At 35.4% G+C, this 24,081-nt stretch overlaps 2 protein-coding genes across 2 annotated transcripts in view; one reads left to right on the top strand and one right to left on the bottom strand.

The window, feature by feature from the left end:
- The window catches only part of SS18L2 (SS18 like 2), a 191,577-nt gene that overhangs the window by 103,093 nt on the left and 64,403 nt on the right, over window positions 1–24,081 (top strand). The gene's annotated exons all lie outside the window — the stretch shown is intronic.
- Window positions 1–24,081, bottom strand: part of LOC126041341 (transcription initiation factor TFIID subunit 4-like) — a 149,817-nt gene that overhangs the window by 90,333 nt on the left and 35,403 nt on the right. The window contains exons 8-10 of the mRNA XM_049806869.1: window positions 23,530–23,635; window positions 19,093–19,207; window positions 10,882–11,051 (exon numbers count right to left, since the gene is read on the bottom strand). Coding sequence (XP_049662826.1) covers window positions 10,882–11,051; window positions 19,093–19,207; window positions 23,530–23,635 — 391 coding nt within the window. The remainder of the gene's footprint in view (window positions 1–10,881; window positions 11,052–19,092; window positions 19,208–23,529; window positions 23,636–24,081) is intronic.

Genomic DNA, 24,081 nt, shown 5'->3' on the forward strand with positions numbered 1-24,081 from the left:
CAAACTAGAAAGAATCAGTGCCAAGTGCTTTGAGATTTGGTAAACGATTCCCTCTAGCAGGTACAAACCAGCACCCCTCTGTGAGGGGGCAGATGGCCAAGACATATTCCACAGCTCCAAACCAGCCTTGAAATGGAATGGCAAAGATTTTGTAAACCAGTATCTGATACACACTATACTTCCAGCTCACCTTCATATGTAATAAACTGACTTTGTTATAGAGAGTGACTTTTTATCACCATGTAATTGTTATTTACAAAATAACAGAAGACCCTACATTAATTACTTCAGTGAGCTTGTTTGTAAAAGAATATTCCTCCTCTCATAGGATAAAAGTTATTTCATGAGCCAGCTTCTGGATAAAAGTGGATAGTCTTCTTGAGAACTCAAGACTTGCTGGGTGTAGTATTTGTTCTGTAATTCTTCAGAACTACCCACCCTGAGATGATTCCCCAGGAAGTATTTTGTGAAACTGAGAAACTGGTGAAACATCAGTTACTTTTAAAAAATAAATTAATAAATTCCAAACTTACAGATTAAAATCCTCAAAATACATAACCATTTTCATTGCAAGACACAGTAGAAAAAAAAGATAACCAGCCATACTATTGTAATGTAACCTAAAGGAATAAAAATTCTGAATTAGTGTTACACAAATTTTAATACCTTCTTCTCCTCCTGCTCCCTTCGAAGTAAATGCCAACCAAATTATTTTAGCAAAGTAAGATTCAACTAAGACTCATAAGCTCTATACTGTGAATGCACTGGTACAAAACCACTCATAAAGCTTGTTCCAGGTACTCTAGTGGATTTAACTTATTCAGCACAAACTATACTATACCAAATAGTTATGTATTTCTATAATTGTATATAAAGTTAAGAAAAGCTATAATGGGTAATACAGTCTGGCATCCTTTCTCTAACAGCAGTAGTGGCAGATGCTGCTAGAAGACTATTTAAAAAAAACAACAAACATGCAGTGATAACTATGCAACAATATACAGCCTAGAACCATCCTAAGTTAGAGGATCTTACCTTTCTCTCTATTAGGGCAGGATGGAATTTTTCTCCCCATTAATTTTTCAAGTAATTTTTTTGAGCCTGCAACATCCTAAAACAAAGAGTTCCACAACTTAACTACTCAAGTGGCAAAAAAAAGAGCCCTTTTTGCTTGTTTTGAACTTTTACCTTCTAATTTCATTTGGTATCTCTAAATCTTGTAAATGGAAAACCAGAAAAATAGCTCCATTCTAGGGGTCATGTTGGTATTATTATTTTAACACAACAGAGACAGAGAAATAGTTGTATCCATGCAAAAATCTACGTGTAACCCAGGCCAAAATGTCTGATCCTATTTTCCATGCTGATTTGAAGCTCTTAGGCAAGTCCGTAGGATTCAGGGCAGGACAAGAAAACTCATCAAGTAGAAAAAGTATTTCTCAAGAACCCTACTTAACCGTACTTATACAATTACTGTTTTGTGATGAAAGTCATGTAAGAATGACAAAAAAAAAAAAAAAAAAGTCTTCGCTTCTCTAAGAATTCTCAACCAGGTGGGTAAGTCTGAAAACCCACACATAATTCATACTTTTTGGCAAAAAGAAAGAACTAATTTGAGAAAAGGTCTGACCTAAAATATATATAACCAGACAATCCAGTTTCCAAATTCTGTCTCTAAGCTAGATAATTAAACAGCTGAAAGGTAGCTATTAATCATCCCTATGAGTCTTTTTATTATCCTCAGTGGTTTGTCTCTAACAGAACCAAGCCAGTCACCAAACAACATTATGCACAGGTATGTGGAGGTTTGGAAAATGGAAGGAGTTGGCACAAATCATGGACCATGAACATATGAGCAGTGCATCTAGGAGAAGAGAACACTTGGTATTCAGATGGCAAGGAAGCCTTAGAACCTGGTTATAGAGGACAGAAAGAACATAAACTCTGAAGGGACAGAAGCTACTGCTATTAATATTTTCCCTTTTTTTTTTCTATAACTAAACTGTATAATACCTGATTTTTTTTTTTAAGAAATCAAAATCTCAATGTGCTAAGGAAACAGGTTATCCTTAATTTTGATGTTTAATTCCTTCTCTTTTAATAATTCCTCTTTAAGATTACTTGTGTGCAATTTCATGTGTATATTCTAAAAGAAGGGCGGATGCTAAAGTTATCAAAAGGGAGGCACTGAAGGCCGAAGAATTTTTGAGAACTACATCCAGATCCTAACCTGTAACCCTAGTAATCTGTGCTGCAGTCACTGAACAGTGCGAGGAAAATGTAAAAGACAGAGGAGGGGATGAGAACTGAAATAGATGCAGGTCTCAACAAGTCAAATGAGAATATACAGATTACAGTTATATGATTATTTTTTTAATCTTAGTTTTCTCAAAACATAAATACAATACAACATAATAAGCACGTCCAAAGACATTCAGGAACATCCAAGAATAAACACTGAGTAACTGTAGAGAATGGGAAAATATGTTCGCTATTTTGATGAATAACAGTACATGCCTCAACGCACTTTTGTGTTTGGTTACTCACTACAGAGTCAAATCAAAAGAGATTGTTAGAGGGACCAGATGAGAAAGAACTAATATGGCAATGACACCAGTAACAGTCCTTAAGAAAACAATAGAGAAGTCATTAGCTGGGGATTTATCGCCTACCTGTTTTCATGCAGCCTAGAAGAATGTGCTTCTTGGGCTAAGCCCAAGATCAGAAGATACTAAACCATTACAGGACCTCAGGATTAAATACAAACCTCAGGCTTAAATACAAGAAGTATATGATTATGACAGTATGCCAGGTGAGTCAGAGATGGAGAAGAAGTGTTGTAACAGAGATGACAAACACATGTGGAGGCACAGATGCCAGCATCCTCTAACATAGTCCTCGCAGTAACAGAACACTCAATCACATCCACACAAGGACTAAAAGGAATACCAAGTATAAGAATTTGCCTACATGCTTCTGTTCTTTTAAAACAACTTCTGCAAATAATGCAGACATTTTGGCAATTTTTTTTCTGGAGAAACCATCTTTCTGACACTGTAAGTCTTGTTGGTGACATGTCTGAAGAGGTATCACAGTTGTCTACTACAGGCCTGATGCCAGGCAGACCAGCTCAACACGAGGCCTCATCTTAAGGAGGTGGGATGGCCATGTCAGCTGGAAAGGATATGCACAAACAATATAGAAAATTATAAAGGATACCAGAAGGGTAGACCAAACACCATAACCTGAATTTCAAAATGTCAGCACCTTCATCTGTGTATGTCCAGGATTAGAGGAAAAGTGGTCAAGATCAGGACATTGTGCCACATTCATTAATACCAAATCCATGCATCACCAAATCATCCCTCACAACAAAATTTATCCAGATCAGACATGGTCATTTGATTTTGTCAAAATAGCTGTAGTTTATGTTAGTTGATTGCACTTCTACACTGTGCAAGAACAGATGTTGGTACCTCATCTGGCACAACATCCAGTATTGCAGCTACTTCCTTGAAAACAAATACCCCTTCGTTACTAGTAGAATGTCTTTGTACCAGTTCAACACTTTGCAACATTAGGCTGTGACTTATTTAACACTAGACACTGCAGAACTGGAAAACTGGTTAAACCACAGACCAACGCTCTCCATATTACAAGCACTGAAAGTGTCAAATCGCCAATTAATTATAGTAGAATCCAGACTTTGTATGCAGCAGACTCAGCAACATGAAGAAGGCTAACGAATGCAATTCAAACTCATGGGAGAAGGAAAGACTAAAGTGACGTTTATGAGGTTTTTCAATAATTTTAAGAAATGAAAACATTACAACCTTAGTATGAGCAGCAGGATTGCCAAATAAACGTAATGAACAATCATTTCAACATATTTTAGAAAATATTACCTTTTACTTTTCCCCCCTTAAACGATCCTTGAGGATGCTGCTCACTGATCAATGACTTCCTCCTCCACAAAGACGTTCCAACATGTGTTGAGAGTTGGGGACATTAGTACCACCTCTAGAGCATGGAGTTTGCCTACAGGGATAATGTAAGTCAGCTTTATTGCAATATTGAATGGTTCTCTAAGGTTTTCTTTTTATTGTTCTTATTTTACATCCAATATTTATTACCAGAAATCTCTTTATGAGATGGACTTTATAAATTAATCTGGTAGACAATGCATCTCCACAGAATGATGATCTTAATTTTACTTTCCTTTAAAGAGACCAAGAAATTTAAGCCATTCAATTCCCAGATACAAGCTTATTCTGAGGCTGGGCAACATATTTTGGTAGGCCCTGAAGGCCAGAACTGCCTTCCAGAAATAGCAAGACCTTTTAAAGAAGGCTTTTCCACTACATACATAACAGAGAAGCAAGGTATTATGGTGAAAACAAAACTTGAATTCTCCAAATATTTCTGGGAGCAAATAGTATGGTCACGCTCTCAGTTCAACTGGAGTAAAACCTTTGAAAATGATGCCTGAAGAAACAGCTTCATTTTCTTCACTAATAATCATAGCTTGAACATATCTACATTTATTTTAAGAAATTACTGCTTGATGAAATAACATCGGTTCTGGCACTTAGAGGTGATACTGCTAAAAGCATAACTCAGATTCTGTAGTGTTGCAGAACCAATAAGATTAATAAAAAGAAAACCTTAGAAATACACAAAAAATATTGAACAGAAGCTGCCCTACCTTTCACAGAAAGGCAGACTCCAAGCTCTCAGGTGGTACTGAAGTTACCATTCCAACACACGTTGGGACATCTTGTAGAACAGGAAGTCTGATCATGGACCTATTAAAGAAAGAACAACAATACAGCTCAACATTCTGCTGAAATATTTACTGGTTATGTTTATTTGGCAACACTGCTGCTGATACTAAGATGGGAATGTATTCCCACCTTTTTTGAAAAGGAAATAATAAATGTAAATAACATATAATTGTCTTATAATATTGTAACATTAGCAACCAATTAAGTTGGAATATAAAACCAAATTCTCTATTGAACATGTACAATAAACTCCCATCGCAACATAAGAAACTAAATTACCACAACTATGAACACTGATAAGAACACTGGGAGCAGTACACACCTAATCTAAATAAAATTTCTAACAAATTGCTTGTTTTATACTAATGAAAAAAACCCACCTAACTCTGTACTAAGTTACAGAACTATTCCAGATGTCAGAATGTAAATACATCTCTACACCTGCCACATCTCTGCAGGTGACATACTGAAGTTTATATGAAATGGAGAAAGTCAACTTTTTAGGCATGCACAGTAACTTGTAATTTGGATTATACAATACCTAACACGACTTTGTTCCTGAGAAAAAGCAACTAAATCACAAAAAACAACACTCTAGCTACAGTTCAAGTGGACTAAGCATGTCATTAGGACAATGCACGACTTCAAAATGCTACTTAAGAACAAGTATGTGTTAGAACTATCTCCAAACACAATCAAGAGTTATGTCCACAGGTGTTTAAGGAGGTCATCCTGACAGAAAGATGCTGGTGGAAAAACTGATATTAAAAGGAATATTTCAGTTTGAAGACAAATAAACTCATGGATAAAAAGTTAAAAAGTCAACAATGAAAACGACTAAGTCACATCAACAAAAAGTGCAGTGAAAACAAAAAATTATGTTCACAGGCAATATGATAGCTTAGAATTTCAGAATCCACAACAACGGTAATCTAAGCAGCTATAAAACCCCTCTAAAATAAACCAACCAGAGAAATAAGTATACTTTTATGTTAGAACTGCTCTGTGTATGAAAGGGCAATCATCAGTAGTACAGTTTCATCTCATTCAAACATGAATACAACTGTTGACAAACAAACAGATGAAACAGGGATGACAGAATGACTCTCTTATTAAACTAATAACAAATGCTTCAAATAGAGGCTCTGAAATCTACTGGCCTGGTTCCATATGAAGGATATCCCAATCAGTTTTTAGATGGTTTAGCAATAGAAAATGCCCTCTAGAGTATTCAAATTATTTATTTAAAATATATACATATGCATACAACTGGGCTGCTACTGTGATGCCACATAGTAGATTCAATACACTCCAGAATACAGAAAACACAGATAAACTATTTTCTTATGTTTTAACATGCATTTTTATATCAGACATGCAATTCAAGTGTGACTGAACAAAGACAGAATCAAGGCAGAACAATGATCAATATTTCATCAGACAGATTTTAAAAGTATTTTACGTGTAAAATAACAAAAAGGTAAACCTATAAATTTTGTTGAGCCTAACCCTACAACTGTTACATTGACAGAGACAGTAGCTTATTTCTATCAAGCCAAGCTTCTCTGAAGCTATTTTAAGGAAGACTAAGCCTTTTAACTACTGGACCAGGAGAATGTGGATTCATCAGCACATTTTCAAGCTTCACAATAATTGGCCTGCACTACTATGTGTGTTCCAGCCTAAAAATCTCTTTGGATGAAGCAAGAGAATCCAATACTGATTTTGTGATAGGGAATGTTGCAGGTGTATGCTATGCTGTCAATGTAAGACCTTTTCCAAAGGAAATTTATAACAATGCTAGATAACGGACACGAATACAGTATTTCATAAAATCATGCTATAGAAAAATTTATTTCCTAATACAGATGTAAAAATAATTCTGAATGAATGTGAAATAAAAATATTGATGATTCTCCAATACATTTTTATCATACACATTTAAGTAAAAATAATTTGAAAATACAAGCTGGACAGTTAAAATGTATTCAATATAGCCAAACCAGTCCCACATTTCTTAGAATGTCACATTTGTAATTATTCTGTTCAGCCAGTGCTCTTAACAATAAAAACTGAAGTAGAAAAATTGGGTGAAGAACACTGAAAGTGAAGAGAAAGAGAGAAAGAAACAATCTAAGTCAAAGAATACATTATGCGAAACTTATTTTTCATTATTATTGCATTAAGACACTTAATTAATGGTTAAGATTCTCCACAAGTGATGAACTTTTAGGGATGCCAAGTAAAAGCAAAACGGCATCATCTGGTTGTTGAAGAAATCAGTCAGAATTAAAACAAAAGCTGTGGGAATTAATAAGCTGCTGCAGATTCTAAGGTTATGAGGATATCATGCTCTTTTGACCACAAAATATAAAGCAACGTTTTTTGGAACCACTAGTGGAGGTTCTAGAGACCACCAACTCTCAGTCAGAAGACTTCTCAGGAAAGTATGCAACATATCTGTTCCCTTTTTCTATGGATTTCATTATCAGGCAATATAAAAACTATCACCTTTTATCCCATCCTACAATATGCCCTGCTACCTTTCACTAATACTAAATATAAAACACAGTGCAGCCTAACTTTTATCTGCTCTCAGAAACTATGCTGTAATAAAGTAATTTCTGAGTCAAGGAGTTTTTATTTTCACAAGATGGTTACAAACCAGAGAAAACTGTCATGCTTAAAACAACCTGCTAAGTCATATTGTTTTATTCACTGAAGTGTTGCCCCTTTTGGAGAAACTCAGAATGTCAAAAACTAGCTTCTAGAACCTAAACAATACAGCATTCTTACCTACCAAGAAACAGCTTATGAATGAATAAAAGTGAAACAATTACAAATTATTAAGGTTTTTTTCTTCTCTTTCCCATAAACCACATGAAAAAGCTAGGATTTTTCAGCATTATTTACCTGTGACAGTCTAATCAGTTTATCTCGCCTTTAAAGAAGTATTACTCATTTTACTAATAAAGTTAAAGACCTAGAAAGTTTTAAGAGTTTGTATACACATCAGCACGCACATGTGTGGAATGACTGCTGGAGATGATTTATTGATATGTGTCCCCCCCCCTTAAGGGAAGGTAAACCTCCAGGTTGGAATGCGGTGGATATACCAGAAATCTGTTCCATAATAATTTGCTAAGCAACATAACCTGCAACCTTAGATTTTAGCAACACCAGGGGAGCTTGGTATGCTGACTCTGAGAAAAACAACACAGAGGGTGGAGCAGGGTGATGAAGAACATGAACCTCTGCCTCTCAACTTCCCCAAAAGAGAAACAAAAGCCTTACAACTCTTTGCATGTTTCACTGTGCTGTGCTGTCATGTAGAAAGATCAGGGTTTAAAGTTTTATGATTCTGAATGGAATAGCAAAAGCAATACATTATCTGCTAAGAAATACCCACGAAATACCCACTCTTGATTTTGCATCAAAGAAGAATTTGAAACAGTCACAGCCCCATCTTCCTACATGAACAAATGGCAGTGATTACCAGCCAAAGATGACTAGATACAAAATTGGATAAGGAAACACGTGGGAAAGCGGATGAATATCTTTGCATTAACTACCTTTCAGTTACTTCTTCCATTTAAAAGGATCAATAATAATATTAGTCATTTAGATTTAAAATAAACTGTGGATGGTAACACTGCCAAGTTACAGTAGAGATAAGAACATACAATATATTAAGAAACCTCTTTCACTGTAACTTTGAGGCATTTGGCTGGTGGTTACTGCCAAAGACTGAGTAGCATCTGCTCTCACTTTAGCAGTTTATATTCTGACTCTGGTGAATGGAAGCACAATCTCTGAAACAGCCTTTGGGGAACACTACTGAGTTGCTTGACAGAGCTCACACTCAGAAAAGAGAGAAGGAGATTAGTATTACAGAAAACTTGAAAGATCTAGCTTCTGAGAAAGGAGAGAAGAACAGTTTCCTAATACCGTACATACCGCAAATCTCTCTTACTAAAACATTAAAAACATGCCCTAAAACTAAAGTGATCATTAAATATGAAAAGATTTAAAGGCAGAAAGTAAGGTCTGTTTAAGTTGTATTCAGGTAAAAGTAAGAAAAAACAATGTATTTTATCTCATTCATCAACAGGCATAACCAAAACAGAAGAATGAGGGCACACATAACATTCTTTCCCTAATGTGCTTGAGAAGGTGACAGCCTCCTTTGCTTAGTCCTGGTGCACCTAGGCCCAGCAACATATGGTAGGACTGAGTTTTGTTGTGAACTTACAATGTTGTTATTTTAAGTGTCCAGTAGCACAAATGACTAAATTTGTGTGTGGTCCTATCCAAACAACAGATCTGGCCACACACAGTGAAAACCAAGCTTCTACAACTTCAAAATCAGCTGAAGGAATTCTCTCCTCAAGAGCCATAGATCCCAGATAGTAGCCACTAGTGAACCCCACAGCCACTTTCAAAACTATAAAAGGCTTCATGTAAAGCCAAAATAAAGCTCTAAAAGTGGCTGCAGGAGATCACTAGGAGTGGCCGCTCTTCTGGATTCACTGCTTTTGAGAAGTAAATCCCTGCAGCTGCTTTTAAAAGCTTTGAAAGTTTCATTTCAATTATCAAAGCCAATAAAGCTTCAAAAACAGCCATAGGGATTTGTTCCTCAGAGGAGCAAACCCCAAAAGGCAGTGATGAATAGTGTGATGGGTTCTGTGGCTCTTAAAGTATGTACAGATTCCTGTAAGTCCTACACTTGTAATTACAGCTTCATGTTGTGCAGCAATTGTTACGCCCAGACAGTTCATTAAGGCTTATATGGCAAATTCATTACTCATTTCCCATTCTTTTTAACAGTTTTATGTCTGTTTCCTTTTTGTTTTCTTACACCTGTGTAAAATATTATGCGAGTATCCCTCACAACGGTTTCTCAAACAAATTTCATTAAAACCTTGCTGGATTCCTATCTCAGGTGGTGGTAAGCCATCTCACAAAATGTTGCAAATATGCCTTCCCAGACTGCATCACATAATGCCATCATCACATCATCACAACATAACTATAGCATGCAATATAATTCATTTCTCTGAATGAAAACTTAAAAGGGCACTAATTAAAATACGAGAGTGAAGCTTGACAATAAGTCAATGAAGAACTTTGTCTGCAACTGCAATATAAAAAGGCTTCCGTTAATTCAATGAACATAAACACAAATAACATTTCAGAAATAACCACATGACTTATAAACCTAACTGTACTGATCTGTAACAAGATTTGGTCTTATCTTTAAAATTATGAGAACTAGATCCCTAAAAATTTTGCAAGTTTAACTAGTGACATAAGCACAGTCCAAAAAAAAAAAAAAATAATTATTTATGCTCCTAACCAATTTGAACTTAGTATCTTAAGACACTGATGGCTCTGCAAATATTACCAAAATTATGTTGAAAAAGATACATTGAGGTACTAGAACATATATTGTATATTAATGAAGTATGTCATATAAAATACATTCTAAGCATACTTACTAACCTTAAAACATCACTAATTTTGAATAGTTATTTTTTCTACTAAAGTTTTTAACTTCTATTTTCAAATGGCAGAATAAATAAACACACCTTTTTGCCAGGATAAATAAATACACCTTTTTGAAAACATGCTGTAAGAAAATCACCATGAACTTAAATAAATGCAGGTGTTAAGAACTGAATAACTGGTTTGTATGGAAAAAGAAAATCTTGACAGAAAACTTCAACATTCTGTTAAATGTTATTCACAGGTGTCCTCTGTGACCTGTACTACTTACTTTACCTCTCTGTTTCAATCTTCTCATGTGTAAAACATGAAGGAGGATTGTGAGAAATAATTAATGTTTGCAAAGAGCTTTGAGATCCTTGGATATAAAAAACATGGGGAAAGCATGAAGTATAAAAGTACCAGTATACTATTTTTTTTTCAACTTGAGATAACTAAGTTACTTTTATCACAAAAACCTTGAAAGTTTAGTAATACAAGATAATGCAATAAAATGCTTAAAAAACAATCTTAAGTGCTAAGCATATTCTGTTACTCAGAATCGCATAACTCCAAAGAAAACACTAGCGAAAGGAAAGGACACGTTTCTCACCCATTTCAAGTATGCGTTTATGTAGCGGTATAGCAGCAAGAAAGGGTTCATCTTTACAGGACTGTATCTGGGTTCCAACCAAGTCAGAGTTGGTAGCCATAATTCGGGCACTTTCTTCATTAAGATTAACGCCAGCCATAGAGGCAACATCATTGATGTCATCATCATCTCTATAATGAAAAAAAAACCCCAAATAAAAGTAATTCTGCATGTGATATATTCATTTTGTGTATTATCTGCTTCTCCAAAAGTAATCATCATGCAATATGTCCAGTGGCTGGGCCAACTTGAGGTACAACCACTAGGTTCTGAGTTTTCATAGAATTTATTCTAGATTCAGAAATAACTAAATATTTCTCTGAACACATTAGGAAAACTTTAGAAGCAGGACAATTTGTCTGTAACAGAAGGTGTGACAGGTGTCTTTTCTTCATCTGAGAGTCAGTGATATCAATGAAACCAGGATGGTCAGGAAACTAAAGACAATGATCATCACTACAAAGCATTTGGCTATTCTCTTTAAGCTGAAAACTAGGAGCAAAATTATAAATTAAAACCCTACAGACATTAAAAGCAAAAACATGAATTTGGAATCCTGCACTGTTTCACAAGTTCCTGTCAAAATGGGCACCAAAGCATTCTCGGCAATAGTCAGGAAAGATTCTTTGTCCATGATGAGTTCATAGGTAAGTCTGGGTTCCAAGTGCGGTTTGAGTATGTGCTGGTATTTCCTCTGGCAACATACAAAAATCAGTAGAACATGTCAATTAGTTTTAGTAAAATAAGCTGCATTTGAGAAGATGATAGCAGCACTTCCTTGGCCACTGTTTGCCCTGCAATACCCCTTCCTAACAGCTGGAGGAAGTACTGACTAAAAAATTTGAGTTTCCACACCTGTATCTCCCAAGCATCTTTTACCTCCTACCTCTATAAGGTATGACTCATAACTGTGGAAACAACCATCTGGTTTTAGCACATTCTGTTCAGGAGCTATTACTGACACAAACACTGTGTTTCAGCATATTCTAGGAGTGATTACACAACCTTTGAGAATATATATATATATATATACGGAAAAGATCCACATACATCCAAGTCCAGACTCCTACTACTGCATAAAGCAAACAAAGAAAAGCTTAATTTAAAAGATTTTTTAAAAATTATTACATAAAGACCGTCCGATGCACCCTACAATACTTTCTGTCACTTGTAACAAGTTTAACGCCTACAGTAAAAACCAAAAGCTACAAGTAAGGTTTGAGAACAAAAGGGAAGAAATCCAGAAATCCATCATCTAAGTCCTCCCTGTCCTCCCATACTCTCCTTGATATCTACACTAGAGTAGCCAATTTTGGTGGAAGACTTCTGTGGTTTTGTTAGATAGTGGTTTTGTTTTCTTTTGCGGGAAGAAGTCAAGAAGGGATTTTTGTTTGTATAAATCTGGAGAAATGTGCTGAACACTTGAGGCAGAATATGGAAAATTTTACAATGATTGTCAGAAAAATGCTACACAAATAAGCTTTTATTATTTTCCATGAGTGCTAAGCACTTGATTTCTTCTCTTAGAATGAAATTCCTGAAGATAGCATCACAAAATTGATCTGCCTTGACGACTTTCATGTTGAGTCTAAAGGATTTTCATTTCTACATTTCACATGGTATGTATATGATACGCATAGGAGGTTCACAAGAGCTGCCATGAAGAAACTGGGCTCCTATGCATTCAGTGCATAGACGACTGAACTACTCTTCAGCCTTGTCCAACCAGTTGTGAAACTGCTCCCAAATATCACAGCTGATAAATGTACTCGGCCACATAACAACTAACAGTGACTTAAACATCCAGTTATGAGTTCAAAAGATTCTAACTACAAATGGAAAACGGCAACTAAAACTGAAAAAGGGGAAAACCTAAGATTTTGAGGAATTTAAAAACCTCAGCGTGTGAAATAGAATGAGCATCGTCGAAGGTAATCTACCCAGGACTTGGAAGGCCCAAATCCAGCAGGCCTTTTAAACCATGGCAAAACCAAATTCATATAAAGGTTGTTACCATAACACAAACTCAAAACTATGTAAGAAAGTAAAAGCTACTGGAAAACAGACTTAAGCCCAGAATTTCAAAATAAAGCTAAAACCAATGAAACTACAAAGCATTAACCAGCTTGTGCAGTTAAAAAAAAAAATTAAAATCCAATATTGATTCCCAGTGGACCCCCACATCTCTGTGGGTGTGAAGGCAGCACTGCTGCCCTGTGGGGTCCGGCAGTGCCTGGGTACCGCTGCCTGCTGAAGGGACCCAAGCCCAAGGACTCAAAGGATCTCAATAAAATATCAACTGAGCAGGATATTCTCATGCTTTCTCTATATACAGCCCCCATTATCTCACTTGCTTTAGCACACAACGTTTATCGCACAGTTATGCACAATCTGGCTAGCAGTAAGTAATACAGTCTCAACACCGTACTTCCAGATCAGGTTGGCAGTACTGAGGTACTTTCACCTCCTTCAAGCAATCATCCATACAAAAATCAAGTCTCTTGACTTCAAGAACACAATTTTAAGAGAAGTTTATACTTATCTCTACTTTTACTTAATAGCTGAAGAAAGTACAATCTATCTTTTCTTTTACTTCTGCTTACCATTTTAGCTATTCCAATTTGTATTTGGAATACAGATCTGTGACCACATTATAAAAAAACAAATATTGTCTGAAATAAAAACAAACAATTAATTTGGGGACAAAGCAGGGTTCCAATGAAATTATCAAAATCAATGTGATACCACTTTTAAAGACACTGTAAAAAAACCCCAAAACTTACAGAAAGTTACAGTGATTAAAAATCACTGTAACTCCTGGACAGAATCACTTGCTTCCATCTTATATGGGTAATCTACTATCTGTGAGTACATTTTTTTTTTTTTTTTTTTTTTTTACATGGAAGATAGATATGAAATGTTTTAATCATAGTTGGCACTACAATTTTTTCAGTCTAATGGAAAAAACTCTCCCAATATATACTTGTTGACTTTGATGAACTTTATCACAATAAAGAGCTTGGGTCTGCATACTGAAACACACACATGCATTGAGAGAGAGGGAGGGAGGGAGGGAGAGAGGGCTAGCATTCTTGCCAGACAATTTCCTATGAAAGTCAACTTTTAAGTGCAGATGAGTGAATTTTCAGAAGTCATTCCATGGAACAAAGATGCCATCCAGTGGTCGTCTAGATTGATGATTACTGTCTATCCTTCCCTTTTCACCCCAGCACAGTATTTAACAATTTCATGTTTCTTGGCATATATTACTGTGCTCATACTAATTATACTGTTTTAGTAATTATTTCTGGTTTTTACTGAATTAAAGTCTGAGTCTTGTGGGATAAATCTAACATTCCAACAGGCATGCTACTTTTAAGGAGATAGCATGGGTTCTCAAACCCTTTCCAAATGCAAGCCACATCTTAAAGTAGTCTAAGAGTTCAATCCTTCCTCTTATATTCAACCTCTTGTAACACCTCTCCCTCTCCTCTTCGTTAAAAACACTCATGCAATTACAAAAAAAAAAAACCACACCAAAAAGAACAAACTTATCTGAAAATAAGAAAGAAAAACCAAAGTATTTGCACAGTTGTCCATAACATGTTTCAAAGATTTTGTTTAAACTAAGACAAGCCGTTATAAAAATGCGGTAGCATTTTCTTCATGAACAAATCTTAACTGCACGATTGCATACTGTTCTTTCTCAAGCACTTTGTAACATATGAGCCAATGATGTTCAAATATGAAATACTGAACTGCTTCCAAATAAGCTATAAGAATACATAAAGCAACTGAGACAACATTATACTATTGATTCCCTCTCTCTCAGAAGTGAGATCTCAAGTTGTTAGGGCAAAGTCCCTACATGTATGCAAGACTCTGAGCAAGCCTACAAATTCCATGGATCATAAAAGATCAGAGATCAACAACAATACATTGGATATAAACAATGACTTGAAATTACAGTAACAGTCACTACTACATCACATTTTTTAATGGCATAAATTCTCTTTACACAAATTTATTATAATGCTCATTCTGACTTTCAAGCTTTAATTTGAAATTTCTCCCTAATACTGCTTTGTCACACAATTCAGTCACAGTCTATGTTCGGTCTTCTCAATGATAAGCAAAAGGGATGACAGAACATACCACATTTGTGGTCAGCATTTTTCTTTATTTTGAAATATATGGAAAAATACACAATCATCTTATAGCTTGAAATATTTATTTGGAAAAACAAAGAATCTTAAAGCTTAAGGTTTTATGTCATATACCAGTTTAAGATGAAAACTTTGAAGTTATCCATTTAACACTTACATTAGCTTTCTATCTCTCCTCAAAGGACAGGCTGCTTTGCACATTATTAGATGTAACACCATGCATTTTGAGGCATTTTGCCAGAACTATGTTATTAGACTTCTATTTTTAAAAATAAAAATAAAGTAACAGGCAACAGATTCTTCTGGCTAGGCAAAAGAGGTCTGAAAACCAATTTTTTATTCCCCGGTAGACTCTACTTTAAAATGTTGCCAGTCAGCAGCATAAAATATGAATACTAATATAAGCTTCAAGTGATCACAGTCATTTCATAGAACTGATTCTGAAAAAAGCCCCATCACATTGGCTGTGTAAACCCTGATGCTGACAGGCTCCAAGAGATTACATGTAACTTCAAAATACTGTTTCAGAAAAAGAAAGGTTCCTGTGAAAAGGAAGGGGAATCTGGCTAGCTGGTACACTATATGGCAAACGCATCATCAGCACACACATTAAGGAACAGTTCTTGTCTACTTCTTGCCTCATTTTACATGCAATGCCACTGGGCCTTACTCAGTACAGTTAGGAAGCAGCAGGATAATACAAGAGTACAAAGGCCTATCTCCATCCTTGGAGATATGTAGAACTAGAAGAGTCCCCGATCTAACCAAACCTGCTCTGAGTCAGAAGTTGGACCAGTTGACCTCTCAGGGTCCCTTCCAACTGAAATTATGCTGACTCAGTATCAGGGGAAACAAATGTTTCCACTAGTTCTTTATATTGGCCACAATCTGAACTATGGGGAATAATGACTTTGAGAGTCTGCTACTTTCACTGTCATCACTGGTAGATTATGTTAGCGGGAGCTCTGAGACTCCAAACTAGATGATGATGTACACAGCAGCTGTAGCCAAATACGCAGGCCCCTAGCAGACTTCAGTGGGCCTTCTGCTTCACCTCTCCCAACTACAGAAACCTCTGCCTGGACTATCATGGTACAAATATAAATCTAGATCTCTGCTGTAAAACAAACAAAAAATTACAAAAAACGGAATTCAAGTTTCCATCCTTAGGTGTTAACATAGTTGGAAGTCAACTAAATGGATGCTGTGGTTTAACCCCAGCCAGCAGCTAAGCACCACCACATAGCCACTCGCTCACTCCTCCTCCCTCCCAGTGGGATGGGGAGGAGAATCAGAAAAAAAAAGTAAAACTTGTGGGTCGAGATTAGAACAGTTTAATAACTAAAATGAAATATAACAAAACAGAATAACAATAATTGTACTCAAAAGGAATATAACAAAAAGAGATAAGTTAGACCCAAGTGATGCACAATGCAATTTCTCACCACCCGCTGCCTGACGCCCAAGCAGCGATCCGCCCCTCCTGGCAGCTCCCCCAGTTTATATACTGAGCATGACGTTCTATGGTATGGAATATCCCTCTGGCTAGTTTGGGTCAGCTGTCCTGGCTGTGGTCCCTCCCAGCTTCTTGTACACCTGCTTGCTGGCAGAGCGTGGGAAACCGAAAAATCCTTAACTTAGGATAAGCACTACTTAGCAACAACTAAAACATCAGCGTGTTACCAACATTATTCTCACACTAAATCCAAAACACACTATACCAGCTACTGGGAAGAAAATTAACTCTATCCCAGCCGAAACCAGGACAATGGAGTTGTCTGTAGTTCTCTCTGAAAAATATAGCAACAATAAATTTTAATACTAAAAAGGCTAACACAAAATTTCATGAATACAACAACTTCACATTGCAGAAGTCTTGGGTTGAAAACTCTACGTCATAGAACAGCTACTATAATATGCAGTGAACTCATGTAAGCAGTCTTACAGTTCATTAATAAATGCTGACATTAAAGGCTAAGCTGTAATTTGCAAAATTCCTAATTGCTACATCTATCATGTAATTCCTTCCTGTATTTCCCACAGTCCAGAATAGAAGAAACTGAAAAAAAAAAGTAGTTCACATTTCCATTTCTAGTGACCAACACTTTGCTCACAAGAGTGAAAAGCTCAAGTAAGTTATTTTAAAGAAAGCAGAATATAAAATAATGAAACAAATACGCAATAATAAAACACTAAGGGCAAAATAAATTTATACACAACACAACTATTTTTCAAAATTCTTGCTTTGCTTTAGATGCCAGTTTGCCTTCTGGCTAAAAACACATTCTTCACACACGCTGGGAATGTTGAGGAAAACTAGTCAGCATTCAGAGGATTAATACAGATTTCCAGCTCTATGCCTTTAGGCTTAATAGTCAGACATCTATTTGTCCTCAGGAGAGGTTAGGGGTTGAAATGCAAATATGCAAACAACTGAATTCTTTGTTAAGATATCAAGAAAAAGCTTGATCTTTGCTGCTGTTTAATAAATCCTTGCAATTTTATGGACTTATTTAAATGCAGCTTTGTGTCTTACTATTTTGAAGGAGAAAACAATGCAAGGAAACAAACACATTCATTCTGACTAAAATTTGTTCTCTAGAGGAAAAATGACATACACCCTTGACAGCTTATTTACCAAACTCACTAAAGATTTATTGATTTATCAATCAGTGCCTTGAGCATTTGCTTCTCCCCAAGGGAAAATTAACAATTCCAGCTAACCTAATATATTCTATGTATAAACTAAGTGAATGCAAGAATCAATCCTGGCACAGTTTACAACATCCAGTTAAAAAAATGCTGTCCCTTTTGGTGTATGTAAAATTGAAAGCTATACTAACGAAGAATAAATGCTCATGTTGCTTACAAACATAAAAAATACTTATTAAGACAGTACAATTGAACCCAACAGACATTTTAAATCATTTAAATACTCAGTGGGAGGCAAAAGCATTGGAAAATAAAAAATTGAATTATTTTGCTTCTAGATTAATACTAAGTACTACCACTATTAGTTGCAATACTGACATGCCTCAAAGCAGAGATATTTCAAAGAGCTACAAATTCCCTTTTACTTCACCTGAAAAAGCATAAGCCTTAAAATTAATTACTGTTTTGATGATGTCAGAGCAACATAAGGATTCCAGAAGACAAAAATGAAATCTAGGAATATTTTGTCATTTAACAAAGAAAGAAAAGGTTTAAGTACAAATAAAAGGTACTTTCATCAGTGGAAAAAAAATTAAAATGATGGTAGCAAAAGCAAAATGCAGTAAACATAAAATTAGCTTTTCACTACAAAGAGTAAAAATATCCAAAATATATATAAAATAAAAGTTTGAAGTACAAAAGAACTGGTATAGCAGCTCAATGCATCAATGCTACTGTGTTGAACTTTTGCAGCACCTGATCACTACAAGAACCCAGAGAATGCCCCAACTTCTGCCACCTAAATAAGCACATGAAGAATAGATACAGCAGTGTTTTCTCTTTAAAACCAAGAACAACAATCCTACACACACACACCAAAAAACCCAAAACCCACTATCAAAACCATACAGTAGTTTCTCTATGCTGATGAGGAGATAGCTGCAGAAAGAAGCCTATCGACAGGATGCCTTGTCACAATTAGTATCTTCTCAGCAAGATATGTTGCATATGAACATTAGAATGCAATACATAAAACCAACCATGTATTTTTTAAAAAACTTCATACACTTAATTCCATTTACCAGAAGTTTTACTATAATCCACAGAATTTAAGTCTTTAGTCAACATTAAAAAGCGCATTTAGACAAAAATCCTCAAGACATGTCATGACCCCCTCCCTCTTTTAAAAATAGAACTAAGTAAGAAAATTGTCATCCAATCACAGTAAGAAAAGGCAAGAAATATTGTAAAACACTGCCCTCTGGTGTTAAGCCAATTCTAAATCCTGTTTTATATTTAAGATCCCCCCAACCACCCCGCTGCATTTTTATTTTTTTTATTTTATTTTTTTTACCTGAAAGAACCACCTCCAGGGTCATTCAGCTTGTTTTTCTGATTTGCAGAGACCTGAACACCAAAGCCCCCAGGACTTTTGCTGGCTTGTATTGTTGGTGCCTTCCCTACTGTGCCTGAAAAACACCAAGCAATGTTATTACGAGCTGTCTTAGACAATTTACATCAAAGAACCTTCTGTCCAGGAACTAAATTTAACTGTCTGTAAATTGCAAACAAAGGAAGTTATTATTTTTAAAGATTACACTGCTGAAGAAGAACAATTTAAAATACAAAATTTGTATTAACATTACAGTTTGTTCAATATTTACAGAATACTGAAGATTCCGAAACTGAAAACCATTGGCCATAATACACATAACAGCTGTAAGTGTGTTTGCAATTGCCAGTAAACCACTTTTCTAGACAATCTGCACAGAATAAAGAAGCAGAATTTGAAATGTTCTTAATACAGATGCTTTAAATCACAGTCACTCAGGGTATTAACTATGCCTTTTACATTTTTGTATATAGTCATTGTTCTTTGTTGCAGTGAAAAACATGTATTTTCAGAGTTGAAAATGTTATTTTAAGTATTTTTAAATTTTTTATATTGTATGTAAAAGAAGAAACACTATTGTAAAATTTTATATAACCCCCCCTTATAAAGGTTGCCTTTTACTTCATTTTGAAAACAATGATTTCAAAGTATTTCATATCTGTGTCTAGACCTTACAGGTCTACATGTAGAAGTAATACTGGGCTTTCTAAATAATCCGAAGTGTGATAGACATGCAGCTTCTTGTGACAGTAAATTAAAAAATGGATATGAATTCCTCTCTGACATTTGGAAAAATCTAACCAAAAATAACTATAAATTTATGTTGCTGATTAGTAATCAACAGACCTCTATTATTATTATTTAAAACACTGTATCAGTATGCAACTGAAAAAGCACTGACAAATGAAACTTTTGGAGTGAGCCCTCCTGCTTAAACACGTTTACTTGGGTTATGTTTTGTGTTTTCTTTAATCCCATCTGTGTTTTGGCATGTGAAAATAATTCATATGTCTACTTGACTTAAAAGCTCTCACCTTTTTCTTGTCTATCACTCAATTTTATTACATACACATAGTGTTTGAGACTTTGAGAAGCACACGTAAGTTACTCCTGCACATCTATGACTCAATTGCATATAAATGGCATGGTATGAACCTTAGTAGAGTTACATTATTTTTCTTTCATTAATCGTAAAAACCTGCAACACAACTAACCCAACAAATCCTTTAAAGAACACTTCTTTGCTAAAACAAAAGTGTCAGCATTGAATGAGTCCAGCATTACTTTTTTTATTTTGAAGTCTTCATCAACTTCAACATATGATCTTAAAGCAAAACTAATTTGACAGTGTTCGTTCAGTTCTTCAATCTGCATAAACTGTTGTGTGGACTCTCAACATTAGCAAATACAAAACAAGATTTAGGACTTCAGGCTCCAAGCCTGGGGAACAAAAATATTTTGTCATCAGAATATTCAAGGTCCATGAAATGTCACAGAGAGCATTAGTTCATGGACCAGATAATTCATTTATTTATTTCAGACGAACTAATTGAAAGGTTTTCTACTAAGCGAACTGGAAGGAAAGAAATAATATAGTAATAAAAATTAGCAGATCTCCATTTTCTACAATTAACATCTAGGAGATTAGAAGTGTGTTAACCTTGAAAATTATTGCAATGGCAAAATTAAGGTAACAGTGGCACTCCTCCAGAATTAATATTGTATTCCTTTAGAACTAGTATCAATGGTTTGTTTTCTACAGGTGATAACTTTTGATCAAAAAAAAAATCCAACCCAAAAAGGTACAGCAACAGAGTAGTTAACTTCTTGGTGTCAGGAAAACTGTAAGTCTACATTGGATATGGAAAAATTAAGTCGTACTTTCTTTCACCCTATTGTATATTGTAATTCTACTCAAATGGATCTGGCAAAGTAAATATAAGTTCTGGGATGACATACAAATTTTCTGGTTTAAATCACAACTTTACATGATTAACCAGTGAGACACAAAATTTGGCTAAAATGTCAATTTATATTATGAAGCAGGGCATATTTTCAAAATTAAAATCACCTGTGGGCCTAGATATTCCATGGGATTGGTAATGACATACAGAGTCTTTCACCAGTGGGTCCTCATTTCAAATTTTAAGTGGCATGATCTGGAGAAATAAGCCCAAATTTAGGACCTTATAAATTCCTAGTTGTATTCCTGCACAGGTTAAATAGCTGCAATGAATACTCTGGCTAATTATTTTTTTCTTTGGCTCAATACCCCCACCCATAAGATGCAATTCACCTAATTACTATACTGATAAGTGCTTTGATAAAGGAGTGTGAATTTTTCATGCAATAACTGTAGTGTTACTTCCACTGGTGTGGAAGCAATTTTGTTGATATAAAAGTCCTCAAAGCCTGCCAACTTTATCTATACTACTGTTTTAAAAAGCATGACTGTCTGTTCACATAGATGCATTAATATTAATGTAAAGATACATTACAGTAGGAGATTCACTCCTGTCTGAGAAGGAAAATGCACCATTCTGTGGAAGTCAGGTTAGTTCTGGTGTAACTATCCTCAAAAAGTCACACTCCACAAAATTTTACTACTGTAATTTTCTATATAGACCATGTCCTATTCCAGTATCTTACCTCCTTCTACAGGAATACCTAGGCCAATATAAAATAGCATTATACTGGTGTTTACAGTAAAAAGTTTTAACAATATATCAAAATCAAAATGAACTGTTATCCAACAGTATGCCTTAGCAGCATTTCTTAGAGCTGCAAGCACACAGGTGGACTTCTCCCTAGACATGGGCTACAGGATGAACAGTTGTACAATGGGACGTTTCCTGAATTCCTATTGTTTGCTTTGTCTGTGTAATTAAAACAATATAGTGGTGGGCTTAAGCTTGTAAATAGGAGTAAGCTCACCTGAAAGCAGGGCTTTTTATGAATTTACCTTTCTGAACTGCTGTCTTCCTTAAGCCAAATTGCCAGTTAAGTTGCATTTCATTGGCTGATCAATGGCTATCATGAATAAATTCATATTCTGTGAATAAATTCATATTCTGAATCTACTGTTTAAAAGGCAGATGCTAGCATCATGCAAATTCTTGCCACACTGTTGACATTCACAACTTAGAGACTGAACAATCAAAGAAATGAAATCAGTCTTCCCTCTCAGATACATTAGTCAGAAGTGAAAGTTCATGCCATAAGATGCCAAATAACTTCCCTGTTAATAAAGTCAGGACATGAGTATCAGTGCTATCAAATATGTGCTTTTTATGACAAGTAAATGCATTTCTTCCTAACTTGGAAAAACAGCCTACAGGATTACAGTGAGAGCTTGGTCTCCCTGTCTATTCAAGCTATGGATTCTCTGAAGAGAACAGAGCGAGTAGAACATCAGCTGCTATTAACTGTGATAATTGGGGGTTTTGATGCTTTCTTTTCCCAAAGAGAACAGAAAAGACCAAACAATGAAGTCAAACAGGCAGCAGTATCTTTTATGTGCATTTAACCTAGTTTGATTTCTGATTCAATACCTAAAGATGACAAGCTCTGTATTCCATTACAAACCCTCAGTCGTCTAAATGCCCACATCCAGAAAGATACTCTCACATATAAACAGGAAAAATAAAAGCCGAGGTCTAGTGGTGGAAAGAAACAAAGGGATATTTATTAGAAACTAAGAAGGCTTCAAGAACCCTCTTAAAAAAGTGGGATGTATCAGCCAGACATTACATCCACCTGTGCACAGACAGATGAGGAAGTTGTGTACAAACCACACCTCTTGCTCCCCTGGCTTATCATGGCATGTCAGGTTGCTGCAATCATTCTCTGACCTCACCAAAGAGTAAACATACTGGCATGGAGACCAAAAAGAAAAAAAAAAAAAAAAAAAAAGAAAAAAAGTCCCATGGGTTGAGAAATTTCTCTAGGACTCCTACCTTCATCTCTGTAGCTGCAGAGACAGTGACTATGATGTTCCGCTTCAGGAGTAAGAGTTAAAAGTAGGATGATTAAACTGAGGCATCCTCTAGGCTTCAGGAAAAAAAATGAAGAATTTCTTTCTTGGCCCAGAGTTAGAGCTTAGGACAATAAGAGTCAAGTTCCTGACTTCTTTCAGAACTTTTCCATGAAAAAACTGCTGAGTAAAAGCTAAGCATGTGAGAGTTATTCCTAAGGTTCTTTCAAAACATTTCACTGTGTTGGTCTGAAATACCTTGAAACTGCATAGTGAAAACATGCATTCCTCAGCCAGTATGAAGGAAAAAATGAATGTCAAGCCTGCCAATGTCAACACTGTAAGTTTTTCCCATGCTACTAGTTTGTAATTACAATGAAATTCATACAAAGGTAACAATCTCACTAAAACATTTAAACCCATACCTTGTGGTCTAATGGTCTGAGTTATTACCACTGGCATCCTAATCTGGGTAGTCTGGCAAGCAGGGTTTCGTTTCACAGTTTGAGCAGATGTTGACTGGATAATCTGCTATTATTAAAAAAAAGTATACTTATATTATACTCTTTATACACAAACACACACAACGTAAATATACTAATACCTGTAATTACTAATATAAGCATGTGGATCTCTAAAAGCACAACCAGCTAGTGACAAAAGTCATAGTCATGTAATGCATGTGGTTGTGTGTGTGTGTATATACCTATTTTGCCATTATGCTTTAAAAAACCCAAATAATATTCGACACAAATGTCATATGTCACAACCTTCATCAAAAATATATTTCAAAGGAGTAAGACAAACATTAGAGTTTAGACTTTTGTCTTCAGAAATTTTAATAGGAAGAAAAGCATTTTTGTAGAAGAAAATGCTGCAATAATTTTAGTGGTATCCACCTACAACCGTTAGGCCATTCACTATATATCAATGCTTTTTAAAGAAAATATATACTAAAAGTAAATTCTAAAATATTA

This window comes from Accipiter gentilis, chromosome 7 (genome assembly GCF_929443795.1).
Source record: "Accipiter gentilis chromosome 7, bAccGen1.1, whole genome shotgun sequence".
NCBI classification, from domain to species: Eukaryota; Metazoa; Chordata; class Aves; order Accipitriformes; family Accipitridae; genus Astur; species Astur gentilis.